The sequence below is a fragment of the Mustelus asterias genome, chromosome 16 (genome assembly GCF_964213995.1).
Source record: "Mustelus asterias chromosome 16, sMusAst1.hap1.1, whole genome shotgun sequence".
NCBI classification, from domain to species: Eukaryota; Metazoa; Chordata; class Chondrichthyes; order Carcharhiniformes; family Triakidae; genus Mustelus; species Mustelus asterias.
In genome coordinates this window covers 61,867,797-61,887,626 of record NC_135816.1, presented here as the reverse complement: position 1 = coordinate 61,887,626, position 19,830 = coordinate 61,867,797, and the positions used below count along the sequence as shown (strand labels likewise).

Genomic DNA, 19,830 nt, shown 5'->3' with positions numbered 1-19,830 from the left:
ACAGGCTTCCTTGCGGGCTTGAGGCAATATCTCAGCTAAGAGATTGCCCTTCTGGAGTGGTAGCTGGAAGTGGGAGGGAGTGAGTGACATCATAGTGTCAGTACAGGGGCAACTGTTGGGTCCCTGGATAGGGTCCTGTGAGATAGGTCAAAATTTGGCAGATGGAGTTTAATGTGGATAAGTGTGAGGTTATCCATTTTGGCAGAAAAAATAGAAAGGCAAATTATTACCTAAATGGAAAGCAGATTCAAAATACATCCGAGCAGAGGGTTCTGGATGTCTATACTCGTGAATTTCAGAAAGTCAGTATTCGGATGCAGCATGTAATAAAAAAGGCAAATGGGATGTTGGCATTTATTGCAAGAGGACTGGAGTATAAAAGTAGAGAAGTGTTGTTGCAATTGTATAGGGTGTTGTTGAGACCACATCTAGAGTATTGTGTCCAGTTTTGGTCTCCTTATTTGAGGAAGGATGTGGCAGCATTGGAGGCAGTTCAGAGGAGGTTCACCAGATTGATTCCAGGGTGATGGGGTTGACATATGAGGAGAGATTAAACAGTTTGGGCTTGTACTCGCTGGAGTTTAGAAGGATGTGAGGGGATCTGACTGAGGTATGTAAAATTTTTAAAAGGATTGATAAAGTAAATGTAGACGAATTGTTTCTTCTTGTGTCGAAATGTCGAACAAGGGGTCACAGGTCTATGTTGAGAGGTGGTAAACTTAAAAATGAGATGAGGAACCACCTCTCACAGAGGGTAGTGAATTTGTGGAACTCATTGCCTGATAGTGCGATAGAGTCTGAATCATTGAATGGTTTCAAGAAGGAGATAAATATACTTCTAATTAAAAAAGGGATAAAATGATATGGGGAACAGGTGGGGAGGTGGATTTGAGACAGGGAGAGATCAGCCATGATCTGATTGAATGGCAGAGCAGGCTCTATGGCTCGAAGAGCTGAATTTGCCTACTTCAGCTCCTAATTCCTATGTTCCTATGACAGGCTGCACGGGCAGAGTGGGGGACTGTGACAATTTTAGCAGCGACATGAGGGCAGGATATCCTTACATGGGGGGAGGACAGGTACAATCAGAATGAACCCCTATCCTCAGGCTACAAAGGGCATGAGCTGTCAGAAAGGGCAAAACCACTGATTAGAGAGGCCAAGCTATCGGAATAAAGTATGGGTGGCTGGCTGTTCAAGTTGGGAGGCTCGTTTAATCCACAGCCCATGAGAGCTGGGGGAATGGGGGTGCTGTCTAAGGATGCAAATTCTCATGAATCAAGTATGCCTCGCATGCCACAGGGTCCTTGACAAGTCAATTGTGCCAAATTAGCCAGTCTTGCAATGCATGAGTGTCCTGCTGATTGTCGCCCAATAGTTAATCCTTTGGGAGTTGAGCCCCCAAGGCTTACACTCACCTCTCCATAACAGAGAGGTGTCACAGATGTTGCCCCTAATCCAAGGTGGGAGAATAACAGTGCTCATTAATCACCCCGTTCAGGAAATGACAGGTGGCAGCATCTCGATCCCGTGAGGCTGGAACGCAGTTTGTTTGAATGCAGTCAACTGCCCTCAATCCTCACCCTTGGTGAGGGAGGGGTGGTGTGATGCACCTGCTGAGGCTCTCAAGGGTCAAGGCACTTGTGCCAGGTGGTCGTAAAGGGGAACTATGGGAATATAGCTGTTGTGAGAGAGGGAGGGAGTGAGGTTCACTGGAAAGGCGCTTGCATAGGGGGATGTGAATGGGTGGATGCCCCAATTTCTGAGAGGGCTGTAGGTCAGTGCATTGTCAGGACTCCCCATCACTCACATTTCCTTTCAGTTTTTGATTTAATGGAATCATGAAGCCAGTGGCGCTGGCAGTTCTTTTAATCGTTGTGGAGCAGCAAGCAGCATTGACATTGACATGCGGCTGCAGATGCAGAACTATCAGGTGCAGGGCCACAGATGGCAGGTCCTTGGAGGAAACAGTACCAGCCATGTGTCTACCGCCGGAGAGCTTCCTACCTCCAAATGTCAAAGATCCAGTGCTGGAGAAAACTGCATCTGTCCCAGGACGATGGATCATCTGTGCCAGGTGATGCAAGAGATGGCACCACATGGACTGGGAGATCACCCATTGCTTGTGGCCCCGAAAGTCATAGTCACTCTGAACTTTTATACCAGCAGCTCATTTCAGGCCTACACAGGTGACCTGTGCGGCATCTCCCAGTCTGTCACACATAGGTGCATAAGGGAGCTGACAGATGCGCTGTTTGCAAACGTTCACCTGTACATCAGTATTGACCGGGATCAAGCAAACCAGGAAGCCAGGACCATGGGCTTTGCCCACGTAGCTGGGCTGTCCAACTGCAAGCTGTCATCAATTGTACCCACGTGGCTCTGCGCCGCCATTTATGTATGAACTGCAAGAGATTCCATTCCCTTGATGTTCAGATAATGAGTGACCACACCATGCGTATTATGCAGTGTGTGCGTGCCCACTTCCCAGAGACTGTCCATGACACCCAAAGATGTGCAGGTTAGGTGGATTGGCCTTCTAAATTACCCCTTGGTGTCAGGGGGACCAGCAAGATAAATGCATGGGGTTAGGTGGCTAGGGCCCTGGTTGAGCAGACAATAGACCTGCTCAAGATGCAATTCCAGTGCCTGGACCAGTCAGGGGGAGCCCTCCAGTATAGTCCCCAGAGGGTATCATGCATCCTATAGTCCCCAGAGGGTATCATGCATCCTTGTGGTGAGCTGCGCTCTGCACAATCTGGCACTGCAACAGGGTAAGCAGTTGGATGAGAAAGATATAGAGGAGCACCACATCTCTTCCGATGAAGAGAAGGTCAAGGCAGGTGGTGAGGGGCAACCCGCGGAGAAGGACTATGATGGAATACTCTCCACTTGTGTGGTAACTGCAGCTCCAGCAAAGAAATTTGAGAGCGTAGAGGACAAAGCAGTCTGCTTGATCAGCACCCCATCCAGCACCTTAAACATTCACTCTCCGTCACCAATTCATAGTACACAATACGCACTGCAGAGACTCACCAAGCCTCTTTCATCAGCACCTTCCAAACCCATGACCTCTACCACCTATAAAGATAAGGGGAGCAGATGCATGGGTATAGCACCACCTGTAAGTTCCCATCTAAACCACACACCTTGGAGCAATAATGAAGAAACTTGTGGGTGGAGGAAATGCATTAGAGATTAACATGATCATTATTGCACCTGAATCATTTTCTCTTCATTGTTCTCCAGTGGAAACAAGTTCAGAGCTGTAAGCATTCTCATAAATTTAGTGCCCACATACTGAACTCAACCTTCATACTTTTTCCTGAATCCTTTAATAATGTGAATCTAAGCAGAGTATTCAACTCGAGTTGTGATTGCCACCAACTAATGCTTGAGATTAGAAGATATATTTCTTCTATACAAAATGATGGATATGTGAAATAGCAAAAGAAAAGACTGGGGTGGGATTTTCCGGTTGTGCTCGCTCCATGATTGGAAAATCCCGCCCGAGGTCAACGGACCTTTGCATGGTCCGCCCCTGCCCGCTATGATTCCCGTGATGGGCGGTAATGGAAAATTCTGCACTATGTCAATGAACTCATTAAAGGATTGATACTTATCAAAAGTTAGAATCAGCGCTGATCATCAAATACTGAGGCAAAAATGATGCTTTGTGCCTTAATAAGACCAATCCCACTGTCTTCTTAGACTAACTGGTTACCCCAGTCTTAATCAGATATCAGACTTGACTCTTACAGCCCAGAGCCATTCTGCTTTTTCTCTTACTTTGATAATTTGGTCTTTGTAGAATTGTTCTTTCACAGGATCATTAAAACGTACTATACCTTTGTCAAACAAATCATGACCCAGTCCTATTGGATTCCTCTGGTGCTTCTTGTCAGTGTAGCCAAACATTCTCTAATTCTATTTAGGAATATCCACTCCTCGGCTCCTCTTTCACTGTGCAGGTAAGGAGGGATGCACTGTTCCTTTCAATTTGGGCTATAAATCACAGTATACGTCTACTCAATTGCTTTTACTCAAGCTTTATAACTAGAAACAAGAGGATGACATCGGGTCCAAGAAAGTTACTTCAAGTTTATAAGTTTCGATCTAAGTTTTATGGATGCAAGTTATTTCAGTCTAATTTCCAAGTGGTATCTTCTTTTGGTTAAATGAAGCTCGTCTCTAAGTCAAATGAGCACTTTTCTAGCTCAAGTACAAATAAACTGATGCTGAATTGAGGCTAGTTTGAAGCTTCCTATAATTTGATACTTCCTGTTGAAATTTGATTGTGTTAATAAGTCCTCTGAGGCTGAATTGGCATTATTTTCTTTACAGCCCTCCCTACAGTCTGAAGCCAGATGTGTAAGGAAGTTTCAAAACACAGTAATTAGTTCTGTGCCACAATCTGTCAAGTCCTATTCAGGTAAGCTGTTGTAATCACATCGCATTTGGCAGTAATAATTGAGATGTCGTGACCTTCAAGAGCCAAAAATGAATTTTTGAGTACAGCAAAACCTTTAATATGTTATTCTACTCGCATACTGTTCCTTCTTCATTCCATGGCTTAATCACACTTATACTGACCTTCAGTGGCCTCCTGGATTTCCTAGGCTTTCAAATTTCAACCTCCAAAGAGCTCTCATCCTCTTCTAGTTCACCCCTGACAAGGCATCTCTTTGCATTGCCAGATTGTGAATGACACAGCACACTACAATGATGTGTGAAACCCTATCGGGATTTTATTGTAGTGAGCCACCCAAGCAGTCCAAGCAGCTGAAATGCATCTTCAGAAGCCCTGTGGCCCGCTCGATAAGGGAGCTGTGGAGCAGTGAAAGAAAGAATGTTAACTCTTTGGAGGTAGATTGCATTATCTTTTTCTCCCAAATTACAGTTTTTATTTTGCAAGGTTAGGATTATTATATATGAGCAGTTGCCTCTACTGAGGGAAGCTTAAAATATGCAATATCATTTCACCTCTGCAACAAGGACTCCTGGAATAATTCTCAAATGTACACCAAACATTTTTTGTGTTCGCTTCCTTGCAGCCCTGGGCATAGTCATCAACTGTATCCTATGTGACTGCAATTGTAGCACTTTATTTATTTTAAGTTCAAATATTGGCTTTGGAGGCCTTAAAAGGAAATCAACTGAAATAAGTAATGATGCTAAAATATGAGGCCAAAAACAAAAGGCGATATGAGATTTGGAAACATAAAACTTAATTATCCTAAATCCTGAATAGTCTGATTAGTGTATGGCTTATTGAAGAATGTTATTCATTTGGTGAGAAAGGAAACAGTTCATGGTTAGGTGACAGGTGCAACAGATTACTTGCTTGAACATTATTAAGTAGCTTACCAAGGTTATATATCCCAGCTTGTATCCTGCAATGAAAAAATATCAGGCTCCAACTCATCAGCATAATACTCCATATAAACTGTGCCAAATTTACAAATGTCAGCCTCACAGGTTATTTAGTAAGAGAAGGCAAGTGTGGCAACCTTTCGTTTTGTACAAGATGGGATCTAGTTTCAGAAGTGAATTTCTGTGGATGATTAACTGATATTTACCTGTCTTCATGGTTTACAACTTTACATTTCTTTAAAATTTAAGACACCATGAGATGTTTTGCTTGTTTGGCAGTCCAGACACAATAGCTATTTGAGATGCATTCCTAACATAACAGATAATTAATGAGATGTATACATCTCTGGTGCACGGATGGTGATGATGTTGCCAACATTGTATAGTGGGATTGAAATCCAATAACTGTAAAGAGTTCCCAATCAGCAACTTTTTTAACTACCTTGATGATTGGTATGGAATATTAAAATGCCATTGCGTAGGTGCTCCTCTAGCTTTCATAGTTTTTGTTACTTCACCTGACAGGTTTACTTTCTAAACCAAGCTAATAATTAATAAGATTCAACATTATCTGACTTTCTTAGTCCCCTGTAAGAATAAAACACAGGGCAATTTTAAGGATAGTGCCTGATTTGGAGAAGCTTTGGAAGTGAGGCAATGAAAGCAGGGCTGTCTCTTCTGGATCATCTAGTGCTAGACTTTTGAAATGACTTTCTGTTAATGTTCAAAAAGATCAAGAGAAAAATCCATTGTGCATTTGTGCTGTTCCTTTTGGGATGTCTTTGGTATAAATTGAAAATAGACACAAATATATGTGTGTGTATGTTATGACAAATATGAAGATAAGATAATTATGTTTTGGGACTGTCTCTTTAATTTACGGTAAAATGGAGGAATGAGGGCGGTCATGTGACCAGTTCTGAATTCTACCCAACGCAAAATTGAGTAGCTTGGTTGATAACAGTTAAAGCAGTGTGGTGAATGGGGGGAACAGATCATTTTACTGTGAAGAAGGTTCAAGATAGTCATACCTGTAGACAATGAATCTGTATTGACTCTGGGTAGACGGTTAGTCTCTCAGTCTCACAGAGAAGTGGCTGGAATGCCAGGTTTTGGAACTGTTAAACTTTAAACTGTATATTTAATTTCATGAAAGAATGGAATTAGGAGGGGTCTAGAGAATAAGTGATTAGCATTTTACCTAGATACAAAGCCCATGTGATTCACATTGCCATGGAGATGAGCTTTGGGTAGAGAGAAGTTCATAGGAAGGCATTGTATGATAGGAGTGCACGTTTTCCTAAGATATCCCTGAACTTCACATGCAGTCAGTCCGCAGAGATCTGAAGTAGAGAGAGCAGAGAGATGAAGGCAGCTAGCCACTGTTATTCACTGCACAGAATGCAAATGTGGGCCCAGACTTGGATTGAAGAGATCAAGTTTGTGAGTATTTAAACAATGTTGGAAAATTTGCCTAGTTTTAGATAGAGGGAGGAATCTCCAGGGGGTGGAACCCCTTCCTGTTTATGAAGGGGACTTCCTGATGCCACGAGGTGCAAAGAGCAACATGGGTGCAGTTGATCATCCCCTGCACTTGTGGCATACCAGCTATTTTGCTGAAGTCCACAGCCTCCTGGTCTGACTGGTCCAGGTCAAAATGAATAAAGTCCAAAGGCCTGGCATGACCTCACAGATACATTTATGGGTGGATGCCTGTGAAATGCCAGACACGTCAACCCTAGAGCTCCAGAAAGTCTCTGTTGCGTAAAAATTGAGGGCTGCTGTGGTCACAGGGAGCGGATGTCCTCCGCCGCCACCTGGCGCCAAGCCAGCAAGGATGTGGTAGTACCGCATAGTCTCCCTGATGAAGCGGAGTCTTCTACAGCACATCTTGTACAACAGTTCCATTAAGGACACTTGGGTCCTGTACACCCTTGGTCTCCGTCGTGCCCCCTGCACGGGTGGTGCGGCGTCAGGCCCCTGAGCCTGCCCTGCAACCCCCTGATTTCCTGCTGCTGGGTCTTTCCTGGATGCCACTGCACATTGCAGCTGGAGTCTTGCTCCTCCAGTGCTGTAATAAGTAGAATAGCCAGTTCCATTGGCTCCATACTGTTATTGATCAGTTACCTAAGAGGGATATGAGAGAGAGAGAGAGTTAGGTTGGTGTCGCAGCTGGGTATCATCAGTACCTTCCCTGACTCATTGGCTTCCCAGACCCAGAAGCAGCCAGTCCCAGACCTTATCTAGCGGCTAGCATTCACTCAAGCTCAGCTGCCCTCCTATCACCATTGCAGGACTATGCCCTTGCCCAATCAGAGACACCTTTGGGCTCCCGCCTCGTTCTCTTCTCCCTTATTCTCTATACACCGGAAGTTCCAACAGGAGGGTTAAATGCTCGCATGTCCTTAATGGGCAGTGTCAGTTGGACAGTGATGTCCACCTTGGGGGCTAACGGATCCTCACTGGCAGGCGTTGGGGTCTGGCACATAATCCTGATCCCATGCACCGAAGCATTTAGCCCTGAACCATCAGTATTCATCCCATTCCTTGACTTTGAGACTGTGGGCAGCTGACGTTGCAGATCTCCCACTCCACCTGACGAAGGAGCAGCTCGCTCCGAAAGCTAGTGGCGTTTGCTACCAAATAAACCTGTTGGACTTTAACCTGGTGTTGTTAGACTTCTTACTGTATTTACCCCAGTCCACCGCCGGCTTCTCCACATCATGACTACGGAACTTGTGAAGGCATAAACACCATTTACAGCCTTTATCATCACCCTCTACATTCCCTTTGTCCGATTACAGCCCCCCTGCCCCACCTCATAGTATAAATCTTGTCTGATTTTCTTTGCCTTCAGCTCTAATGAAGGATCATCCTGACTTGAAACATTGGCTCTATTCTCTCTCCACAGATGCTGTCAGACCTGCTGAGTTTCTGCAGCATTTTCTGTTTTGTGAAGAGAACTAAGAGTGTTATGAATCTTTGGAATTCTCTACCACAGAGGGCTGTGGAAGCTGAATCATTCAGTATGTTTAAAACAGAGATTAATAGATTTCTAAAAACCAAATACGTAAAGAAATATGGGGATAGTGTGGGGAAAAAGGCATTGAAGAAAATGATCAGCCATGATAATTTTGAATGGTGGAGCAGGCTCAATGGGCTGAATGATGCAATCCCGCTCCTATGTTCCTGTGTCTGGTGACTGAGATGATTAGCATTCAGTGATGACTACCGTCTTTGTGCCAGGAATGAATCCAGCCACTACAGGGCTTCTCCGATTCCCATTAGTTTCTTGGTAAGCTCTTCGACACTTCTCAACCAACAAGAGTTGGTCATCTTATGATCTTTTATGGTAACAGTGAATTCATCAAGTTTCTTATTGAAATCGATTTGGTATATTTGATACATGCTTGAGGGCAAAGGGAATAGTTGAGACGGGGCACGATGGAGAGAGATAAGTAGAGTAGGGGGAGATTTGTTGGGCCAAGTGACTTGTTTATGTGATACAGTTTATTTAATTCTGTGGTTTGTTTCTTATGCCTTCCACATTGGTTTTGTTCATGAAATATTTATGTTCTCTTTATTTATTATACCCCACATATAATAGTTGAGGTAAGTAATTCGATCAGGCAAGCTAAAAGAATACTGTAGGTGGGATTTTACGACCTCGCTTGTCCCGAAACTAAAATCCTGCCCAAGGTCAATGGGCCATCCCATTGTTCACCCCTCGCCTGCTTCGATTCCAGTGGTGGGTGGAGTGGTAAAATTCCGGCGTATAAGTCTGATTCCATCTGACTTTTATGACTGGCAACAAGAAGCTGTCATTCATTTTAAACATATTTATTTTTCTCTAATACAAGTGTTTGTGTTTTTTTTTTAAGGTGAAAACACCATCTCAAGCAGAAGAATATTTCATAAAAATGAGAAGAGACTTGCACAAATGGCAACATTGAATAGGGATCAGAATCGTCTGAGATCTGCAAATGAGAAGAAGGTATTTCTTCTATATTTGTTACCCTGGCATTGGAGACATTTGGCTCCTGAAGTCAGGTTGTTTAATTGGCATGATGGAATTCGAAAGCTATACCAAGGCATTGCTGAGACTAAATAATGATAACCAATGCTACAGGAATGGCGAATATAGGAGAAAGAAGCATTAATGTAGTCTTAAGTTGGAGATACAGAAAGATAGAACAAATAATGTAATTTCCAAGAAGGAAGTGTTGGGGTGCTAGACCAGAACCCAAAGGTATATTGTGAAGCCAGACTAGATACCAACAATTTTTCTATTTTGGCATAAATGTGAGGAAAGGATGCCTTGCCTCAGGTGTAACTCCACTGACAAACTAGGGATTTTTAAAAAATCAAAACCAGCTTTATTCATAACACAGTTTAAGTATAACTAACAAAATGAAACAGTTTAACTCTTAACTGTTGTATAATCTTGAAACGTGAAAATAAACAACTCTAATTTCTAACTTATCACTATCTCATTCCAATTCAGGGATAACTGCTGGGGAAATTTAAGTTCTATGAATTGAGTAAATCAGGAATAAAATGCTAGTATCTGTAATGGTAACCATGAAGCTACCAGTTCATCATAAAAGCCCATCTGGTTCACGGCTGTCTAGGGAAGAAAATCTACTGAATTTACCCAGTCTGGCCAATATGTAATTCCAGATTCACAGTGAAATGGCCTAGCGAGTCATTCAGTTGTGTCAAGTGCAGTTGATGTTGTCTACATGGACTTTAGCAAGGTCTGTGACAAGGTACCGCATAGTAGGTTGTTGCATAAAGTTAAATCTCACAGGATCCAGGGTGAGGTATCTAAATGGATACAAAATTGGCTTCTTGACAGAAGCCAGAGGGTGGTTGGAGAGAGTTGTTTTTCAAACTGGAGGCCTGTGACCAGCGTTGTGCCTCAGGGATCAGTGCTGGGCCCACTGTTATTTGTCATTTATATTAATGATTTGGATGAGAATATAGGGGGCATGGTTAGTAAGTTTGGAGATGACACCAAGATTGGTGGCATAGTGGACAGTGAAGAAAGTTATCTCCAATTGCAACAGGATTTTGATCAATTGGGCCAGTGGGCTGACGAATGGCAGATGGCGTTTAATTTAGACAAATGCAAGATGATGTATTTTGGTAGATTGAACCAGGGCAGGACTTACTCAGTTAATGGTAGGGCATTGGGGAGAGTTACAGAACAAAGAGATCTAGGGGTACATGTTCATAGCTCCTTGAAAGTGGAGTCACAGGTGGACAGAGTGGTGAAGAAGGCATTCGGCATGCTTGGCTTCATCGGTCAGAACACTGAATACAGGAGTTGGGACGTCTTGTTGAAGTTGTACAAGACATTGGTAAGGCCACACTTGGAATACTGTGTGCAATTCTGGTCACCCTATTATAGAAAGGATATTATTAAACTAGAAAGAGTGCAGAAAAGATTTACTAGGATGCTACCAGGACTTGATGGATTGAGTTATAAGGAGAGGCTGAATAGACTGGGACTTTTTTCTCTGGAGCGTAGGAGACTGAGGGGTGACCTTATAGAGGTCTATAAAATAATGAGGGGCATAGAGAAGGTAGATAGTCAATATCTTTTCCCAAAGGTAGGGGAGTCTAAAACTAGAGGGCATAGGTTTAAGGTGAGAGGGGAGAGATACAAAAGTGCCCAGAGGGGCAATTCTTTCACACACAGGGTGGTGAGTGTCTGGAACAAGCTGCCAGAGGTAGTAGTAAAGGCGGGTACAATTTTATCTTTTAAAAAGCATTTAGATAGCTACATGGGTACGATGGGTATAGAGGGATATGGGCCAAATGCGGGCAATTGGGATTAGCTTAGGGGTTTTTAAAAAAAAGGCCGGCATGGACAAGTTGCTGTAAACCTCTATGACTCTAAGTGGCTATGAGAAATGGAGCCCCTTTAATGATTTTGATAAGACAAGGAGCTAAAAGATATTTGTATAAGAATCTGAATAGTATTGAGAGAGATGGAGCGCCAGGAGAACCTGGCTGAGAATATTTTTGATTTGATTTATTATTTTTGTCATATGTATTAGTATACAGTGAAAAGTATTGTTTTTTGCGCATACCGTTCATAGAGAAGGAAACGAGAGAGTGCAGAATGTAGTGTTACAGTCATAGCGAGGGCACACAGAAAGATCAGCTTAATGTGAGGTAGGTCCATTCAAAAGTCTGGTGGCAGCAGGGAAGAAGCTGTTCTTGAGTCGGTTGGTAGGTGACCTCAGACTTTTGTATCTTTTTCCCAAAGGAAGAAGGTGGAAGAGAGTATGTCCAGGGTGTGTGGGATCCTTAATTATGCTAGCTGCTTTGCAGAGGCAACAGGAAGTGTAGACAGAGTCAATGGATGGGAGGCTGGTTTGCATGATGGATTGGGTACATTCACGACCTTTTATAGTTCCTTGCGGTCTTGGGCAGAGCAGGAGCCATATCAAACTGTGATACAATCAGAAAGAATGCTTTCCATGGTGCATCTGTAAAAGTTGGTGAGAGTAGTAGCTGACATGCCAAATTTCCTAAGTCTTCTGAGAAAGTAGAGGCATTGGTGGGTTTTCTTGACTTTAGTGTCGGCATGGGGGGACCAGGACAGGTTGTTGGTGATCTGGACACCTAAAAACTTGAAGCTTTCGACCATTTCTATTTCGTCCCCGTTGATGTATTCAGGGCATGTTCTCCACCACGCTTCCTGAAGTCGACGACAATCTCCTTCGTTTTGTTGACATTGAGGGAGAGATGAATGTCATTGCACCAGTTCATCAAATTCTCTATCTCATTCCTGTACTTTGTCTTGTCATTGTTTTACGGTGGTGTTATCAGCAAACTTGAAAATTGAGTTGGAGGGGAATTTGGCCACACAGTCATAGTTGTATAAGTAGGGGGCTGAGAACACAGCCTTGTGGGGCACTGGTGTTGAATATGGTTCTTTGGGATCATTAGTTATGGTAGCAGTGTAACATAAAGTAGTAAAGTTTCTCCCTCTCTATGGCCAAATCCTTCTTCTACTCTACGATAATCCGAGAAGCTAAGTACAATTCCCATCTTCTTCTCATTGCATCTAGCTATTGGTCAAGCCTTGTCCTTGATAGTACTGGCAATAACACTTTTCATCACTTTAATGGGAGTAAACTGATGGGTCGCTATGTGGCAGAATGGATTTGTCCTGTATTTTATGTACAGGACATATCTGGGCAATTTTCCAAATTGCTAGGTACATTACAGAGTTGAAACTGTATTGGAACAGTTTGGTTAGAAGCATAGCTGTTTCTGGTGCATGTCTTCGGTACCACAGCTAAGATGATGTCAGTATTCACAATCTTTTTTGTATCGAATGCCTTCAGCTATTTCTTGATGTCACATGAAGTGAATTGAATTGTCCGTAGACCAGCATCTGTGATGCTGGGAACCTCATGAGGAAGCGAAGATGCATCCTTCCCTCCTTGTCCAGTGCTTGATAATGTCAGGAGAGATGCACCAATTGTGTCAATGAACAATATCCATGCATTATTGTGCAAGGCTGGCTATTTCATGTACATAGCTGTAGATTACTAAGCATACTTGGGCCACATTATTGGCCTCCAAATATGAGTGCATTGCAATAATAAGCAATTTCCATATTATTTTTAAAACTACATCCAACTCTTGTTTTTCTGTTAGGCTAAATGCCGTAATGCATTTCATGCTTTAAAACAGTCGATTTCTGTCCACAGAAATCTAAATGTTCTGGGATAAAGAATGCATTTAGTTATTTTCTTTACCAGCATTAAGTCTGACCGCATTTTCCCTCCAAAACAAACATATTAATTGTTTGCATGTAGTTTGGGGATAAGATGCCATGGTATTAATTTAATAATAGAGAAATTTCTGTTTGAATTATAAACAAATACATAATGATCCTTTGTTACCTCAGGAATTGAAACAAAATATGTCTTGTGCAAAAACTTGTTGTTCTACCACTTCTAAATGGGAAGTAAAAATAGTAATTTAATTGTTCCCTTTTATATTTTTATGGTCGTCTTTCTCTACCAAACATATAGAATGATACTCAGCCAGACTCTGCTGATGAAAACGACTTGGATATGTTTTTATCAACATCGAGGAAGTCACAAGTGGAGCGTGGTGGAGGAGCTGCAAAGAAAGAAAATGTCTGTCAGGTATGTGCAGTTGCTAGCAGCTGTGCACTGCGTTAGTCATGGCTCAGTTGATGGCTCTCTTGTGTGTTTCAGTCCCATTTCAGAGACTTGAGCACAAGAATGCAGGCTGACATTCTGGTGCAGTTCTGAGGGAGTGCTGCACTGTTGGAGGTGCCAGCTTTTGGATGAAACATCAGACGTAGGTCCCCATCAGCTCTCTCAGGTGGGCTAAACAGATCCCATGGCACCTTTTCAAAGAACAACAATGCTATTTTCTAAACAAATGGACCAGTAAAATCACAGCAATGTTGCCCTTTAAAAAGTGTGATCTCTGAGAATGTGCTTTTATTATAGTAATGAAAATGTAGGGAATAATCATGATAATCGTGCAGTAAATGTACTTTAATGCTACTCCAGCATTTAATGAGTGATGAGAGTTTATTAAACAGCTGTGTTTTTTTTGCTAAAGGGGGTTGAAAAGCAGATGAAAAAGAAACTTGACTTTAACTTTATAAATGTTGCTGTTGTTCCATTGCATAAATCAGTTTGGCATTGTAAGTAGATATTCTCTACCATTGACATGCATGTTACAGCTCACACCTAGCCTGTTAATACTCACAGCTGTTCTCTGCCATCATGTTTCCCTGAAAAACTAACAGAAGCTGCCACTGAGACCATAGTGAAAACGACAGGCAGCCTTGACACTGCTGCAGGACCATCAGATGATTTTTGAAGATACAGTTAGTGGGCTTTATGTACCGCTGCAGTTCACCAGTTGGCTATGCAAATATCCATTATGTAAACTAGGCAAGTGCTAAATTGTAAGGTGCAACCAAGATAAAATCAACCTGCAAGTGGTAAATTATGGAGAAAATCTTTAAACTTGCACCATTTGTAGTGTAAAACAGAACAAAATGAGTTCACTTTTTTAACATACTTTGTAGTATGGTATACACATGAAACACTGAGGCATTGTGCTGCTTCTCCTAACCTAGCAACGGTTGGCAGATTCAAAACAAAGTGGAATTTTCCTATTCCATATGCCTCAGTGTCACAATATATGATGTATTTGCCAATTAATTAATTGGATAGGTGAAACAAACTGGAATTAAACATAAAAAACAGGGATATAGTCGTGGCACAGGACAAAAACAAAGCAAGCAGAGGTTACTTCTGCACTGTTGGTTTATCATACCTTGATCCTGGTACAGTGGCTAATTTAAGTTCTTTTTTTCTGTATTGATACCTTTCGGTCGCAGTCATTCTGGAGCTATAATTATTTTTGTTACTTTTCAACATGGCTGAATTTGGGAACTCAGCTGGGTATATATTATAACCTGTATTGGGCCATTCTTCTATCATAGATTTGTGCTTTTGCAAAACCTACCAGTCGGTAGCTATGATATCTTCCTCTTAACTTAGTCATAGACATAATTTCCACAGCAAGTACTTTGGCTAACTCAGCCAATAAAAATGTTGTCAATTCCTTGGGGTGGCATAGTGGTTAGCACAACTGCCTCACAGAGCTAGAGACCCAGGTTCAATTACAGCCTTGGTGACTGTGTGGAGTTTGCACATTCTCCCCATGTCTACAGGGGTTTCCTCTGGGTGTGGTTTCCTCCCACAGATTAAAGATGTGCAGGTTAGGTGGATTGCCCATGGCAAATGTGTAGGGTTATGGGAATAGGGTGGGGGGGTTGGCCGAGGTGGGATGCTCTTTCGGAGAGATGGGCCACAATTTTACCGCCCTGTCCACCACGGGAATCAGTGAGGGCAAGGGATGGACAATGGAAAGATCCGTGGAACTTAAGGTGGGATTTCTATGGTTTCGGGATGAGCGAGGCCGTAAAATCCTGCCACTGGTGCAGACTTGATGGGCCAAATGGCCTCTTTCTGCACTGTAGGGATTCTATGATTCTATGGTCCTTCCATTCCTTAAATTTCCATCACCTTCTTAGGCCCAGATTTTTTATCCCAAATCAGGTGCATGGAGATAGGAGAATTCCTGGCTTTGTGAACCTGACCTTTTAAAGTGTCTGCCCAATTTTCGGTCAAGGGAAAGGATGGGTAGGCTAGACTAAAAGTGACTAGCTAAATTTGAAGAATTACTAAAACCATGTGATGGTTATTTTAACCTAAGAAGCACCAAAATCTTCAAAAGGGACAAATTGTACTTGTCCAGCAGCCAAGAGAACCCATCAACTCACTCATTAATGATCTGTACAGGATATCTGAAGGCTGCAAATTTAAGACCTAAAATCTGAACTTATGAGCGATAGAATAGTAGAGGGGTAGAATATCTACTCCGCTAGGAGTAGCAGATGATGTGAAGATATGCTGCAGCGAATGAAGATCTAATGAAAACTATTCAGATTTTAGGCAGTCTATACTATGTGTGCCGCATAAGTCCATTTGAAGAGGAGAAAGTAAACCGTGTGATAAAGGAAACCCCACAGCCCAGTTAAACAGTAACGAAATAGGGACACTCCAGGCCAAGGGAAGTAAGACCCTAGACAACCAGTAGAGTGACCATGCCAACACTGTTGGGAAAGCAAAATCAATGTCCTGCAAATTCAGCCTAATGAATTTAATGTAACAGAATTGGACACTTCGGTAAACTGTTCAAGGCCAAAAAATCTAAACACACAAGACCCAAGGATGATTTATGAGATCAAGACAGCAGGCCAAGAGGACACACAGCCATGCTTCTTGGGTGAAGTCAAAGATCCAGAATTTTCTTATTGTAATGACCACATTTCAGTGAGCAACCATCTCACAAATTGGTCAGATCAGTCAACCACTCAGATCGTTACCACAATGCCTCCAGTTGAGGATAGATAGGAGAGCAACTAAAAGATCAAGCTCTGGCTCCAACAATTACTGATGATGTGAACATTGTGACCACAGAGCTAACGCTGCAATTCCTGGCCAGCATGATAGCGCGACAGACAGTGCAGGAACCAAACAGCTGCCATCCATTGCTGACAGCACACCACACATCCAAACTCAAATGGGGGCTTACAAAAAAAAACACACCCTAATAACAGAAAAGGTCATCTTCCGTACAGAGGACATTGTAACAATCCATGTGACAAAAGAAGAAAGGAAATAAATGACATGGAGAGGAGCACAATGATCGTCCACCTGCAAGAAACAGAATAAAACGGCAACCATCTATAACCGCAAATGCCAAATCGAAAAAGAACAGTTCAATACCAAGGAATGGAAAAAGAGGATTAAAAGATACCCAGATACCAAAACAACTTCCAAATCGATAGAGTTTTCTTGCAACAACAGAAATCTTCTGATAGTAATATGAGTAAGATCTGGAAGGGTTAAAGGGCTTCCACACCACCAGAATGGGCCTGAATATTTCAGGCGAGTATGTGACTCAGAGCTGTGTCCACTGACAATTAAAAGATTTTATGTTGTCCATGCAATTTTGCACTCATTTTTATCCATTTATCATTTTCATTGTGACTATGCTGCTGTTAAATTTGAGTTTTGCCATGTTTCCTTTAGATTGTGGTAGCTTTCCAAGTTAGTTCACCGATAAATCTGTGCCAAAATACTAACAAACTGTACAAACCTTGGGGAACATTGATGTTTTTCAAAAGATATTGGCATTGAAAATCCATAACCATTTTGCATATTGCCACTTTAACATATGGGGAATAGGTTGGACAGATTGAGCTGATCGCAGGGGCTCTGTGAACATAGATATAGAATATGACCAGATCCCTGCATAATAAAAACAGTTTTTTTATAAGGGCTCCCCATATGAAAGAGAGCAAACACACTTCGATTGCAGTCCCCAGGAAATTCCTCCCCCGCCCCCCCTCCCCTCACAACCACGGCCACTAGCTCCACCTATGCCACCTCAGCTGGGCAAATCAGAGCTGCTGCAATAGCAGGCAGAAAAATGCATCCTTAAAGACACACTGGGTGGGACTTATGCCACCCCACGGCGTGTTTTGTGGAGGCTGAGGCAGCCCACCATTGGTTAGTGGTGGGATCTTCGGGACCAGAAGATCCTGCTGTGGGGATGGCTGGACAATCCCTCCCACTCTTGCTCAATTGCTGAACGCCCAATTTCCATTATGCTACTGACATAATGAGTTTGACCATGCCCTTATTCATAAAATCCAAAATGCTTTTGTCCGTAAATATGGCTTTATCTAACTACGTTTGCACTATCATGGACCTATATATTTGAATCTCTGTCTATGAACCCTTTCTATCGAGTATTTCCCATTTGTTGTTGTTCTTCCCAAAGAACATTTCTCCCAAAGAATCTTACAATCCTCACTTTAAGTTGCATCTGCCACCAATTTGCCCATTCTGGTAATCTACAAGTCTTCTTGAAATATTTTACATTCCTCCTCACAAACTTGCCAAACTGTCCTATTTTATGTCTTCATCAAATTTTGTTACTTCTGTCTTTGTGCTAAGTCCAAATTGTATCAGAACAAAAATCGGCCTAATATTGATTTGGATGCACCACTTCAACCTTTTTCCTACTCAGCATGTTAGAATTTGAAATAATTCGCAGTTTTGACTTCAGAATCTGTGCTTTAAATAATGGGAAACAATTTTGATTTCTAAACTTGGCTCCCTTTAAAGCACTAAGCAGAAGGTGGGATTGTTGACTTTTTCAATATTGAAATTTACCACACATATTAATCTTTATAGAGCAATGTTTTTAACAGTTTGCCCTCTTCCCTCTCCTCCAAAGCTGTGTGAGAAAACTGGGGAGTTGCTGCTTTGTGAAGGACAGTGCTGTGGAGCCTTTCATTTAAAGTGCCTAGGTTTAACCAAAATGCCCGAAGGAAAATTTATGTGCAAAGAATGTACCACAGGTAAAATATATATTCATATGGTGATGCTTAACTAAATAATAGCTTAAAAGATTGATATTTTGTATTTTATTTACATAAAATTTTTAAGTACACTAACATTAAACATGCTTAATATTCCTTTTCTTAAAGCTGAGACTCATTTCTCGAGAAAGGAGGAGGCTCAGGGTTGACATAATAGCAAAAGAGTTTGATTTGGAGATGTTTTCACCTGTAAGGAAGTCCAAAGCTAGGATCCATAAGGATAAGAAAGTCATTAATAAATGTAATAAATAATTCAGGAAGTGTATATATACCTAGTTTGGAATTTGTTACCTCAAGAAGTACTTGACACAAATAGCATAAATGTATTTAAGGAGAGGCCAGATAAGCACACAAGGGAGAAAGGAACAGAAAGTTTTGCTGTTGGGATGGGAAGTGGTTCATGTGGAGCATAAAGACCAGCACAGATCATTTGAGCCAAAGGTCTGTTTCTGTGCCGTATTTTTTTTAAATTCTGTGTATTTGCAGAGGGACTTGCTGCTTATTTAACAATTATGCAGAAATGTCCACCTTAATCCAAACATTTAAACCTTTTGTTTCTTAACTCTTCAGTTCCACTCAATTAGCAAATAGTTTATTCCCCAATTAGCAACCTTCTCATTCCTCCTGCAGTGCAGCAGTCCTGCAGCAAGTGGATAGGAAAGTTGTCAAGGCACTCAGAAGTATGAGAGAGCAGGCCTTGTTAAGTAGATGAATACAAAGACTCTTTAAAATTTCGAAAATAGCAAAGGAAGTTTAAAATAGGTTGGCTGTTAAGTTTGCATATGGAAGTTTAGCAATTTAAATAAAACCACAAGAAAAATAATAAGTATCAGCTGTAAGTATTTCATGTTTCATAAAGCTCTTGTACTCTATATTTACCCTGAATTAAACAAAATAATATTCAATAGAATATAATCGGTGGCAGGGTTTGAATAATAAACCAATAAGAAATGGGTTCTTACAGGAAGCTCTGGCGCAGTGGTATTTTCACTGGACTAGTAATCCAGAGACACAGGATAATGCTCTGGGGACCCAGGTTCGAATCCCACCATGTCAGATGGTGAAATTTGATTTCAATAAAAATCTGGAATTAAAAGTCTAATGATAACCATGAAACCATTGTCGATTGTTGTAAAAAACCATCTGGTTCACTTATGTCCTTTAGGGAAGGAAATCTGCCGTCCTAATCTGGTCTGGCCTACATGTGATTTCAGATCCACAGCCCCCTGAAATGACCTAGCAAACCACTCAGTTCAAGAGCAGTTAGGGATGGGCAATAAATGCTGGCTCAGCCAGCAACGGCTAGATCTCCTGAACGAATACAAAAAAGCATCATAAACCACAAAGGTGGAGTCAGAGTTAAAGTGACCCAAAAGGAAGAAGGGAACATTTTGAAAATTTAAATTCAAAAATGTGCTGGT

At 41.8% G+C, this 19,830-nt stretch overlaps 1 protein-coding gene across 3 annotated transcripts in view; it reads left to right on the top strand.

Moving 5' to 3' along the window:
* LOC144505206 (uncharacterized) overlaps window positions 1-19,830 on the top strand; it is a 168,914-nt gene that overhangs the window by 87,332 nt on the left and 61,752 nt on the right. For all 3 annotated transcript variants that reach the window (XR_013499794.1, XR_013499795.1, XM_078231185.1), the window contains 4 exons: window positions 4,345-4,432; window positions 9,255-9,367; window positions 13,434-13,550; window positions 18,265-18,388. Coding sequence is in view for 1 of the 3 variants with exons in the window: in XM_078231185.1 (XP_078087311.1) it covers window positions 4,345-4,432; window positions 9,255-9,367; window positions 13,434-13,550; window positions 18,265-18,388 (442 nt within the window). In the remaining 2 variants the exon portion in view is untranslated. The remainder of the gene's footprint in view (window positions 1-4,344; window positions 4,433-9,254; window positions 9,368-13,433; window positions 13,551-18,264; window positions 18,389-19,830) is intronic.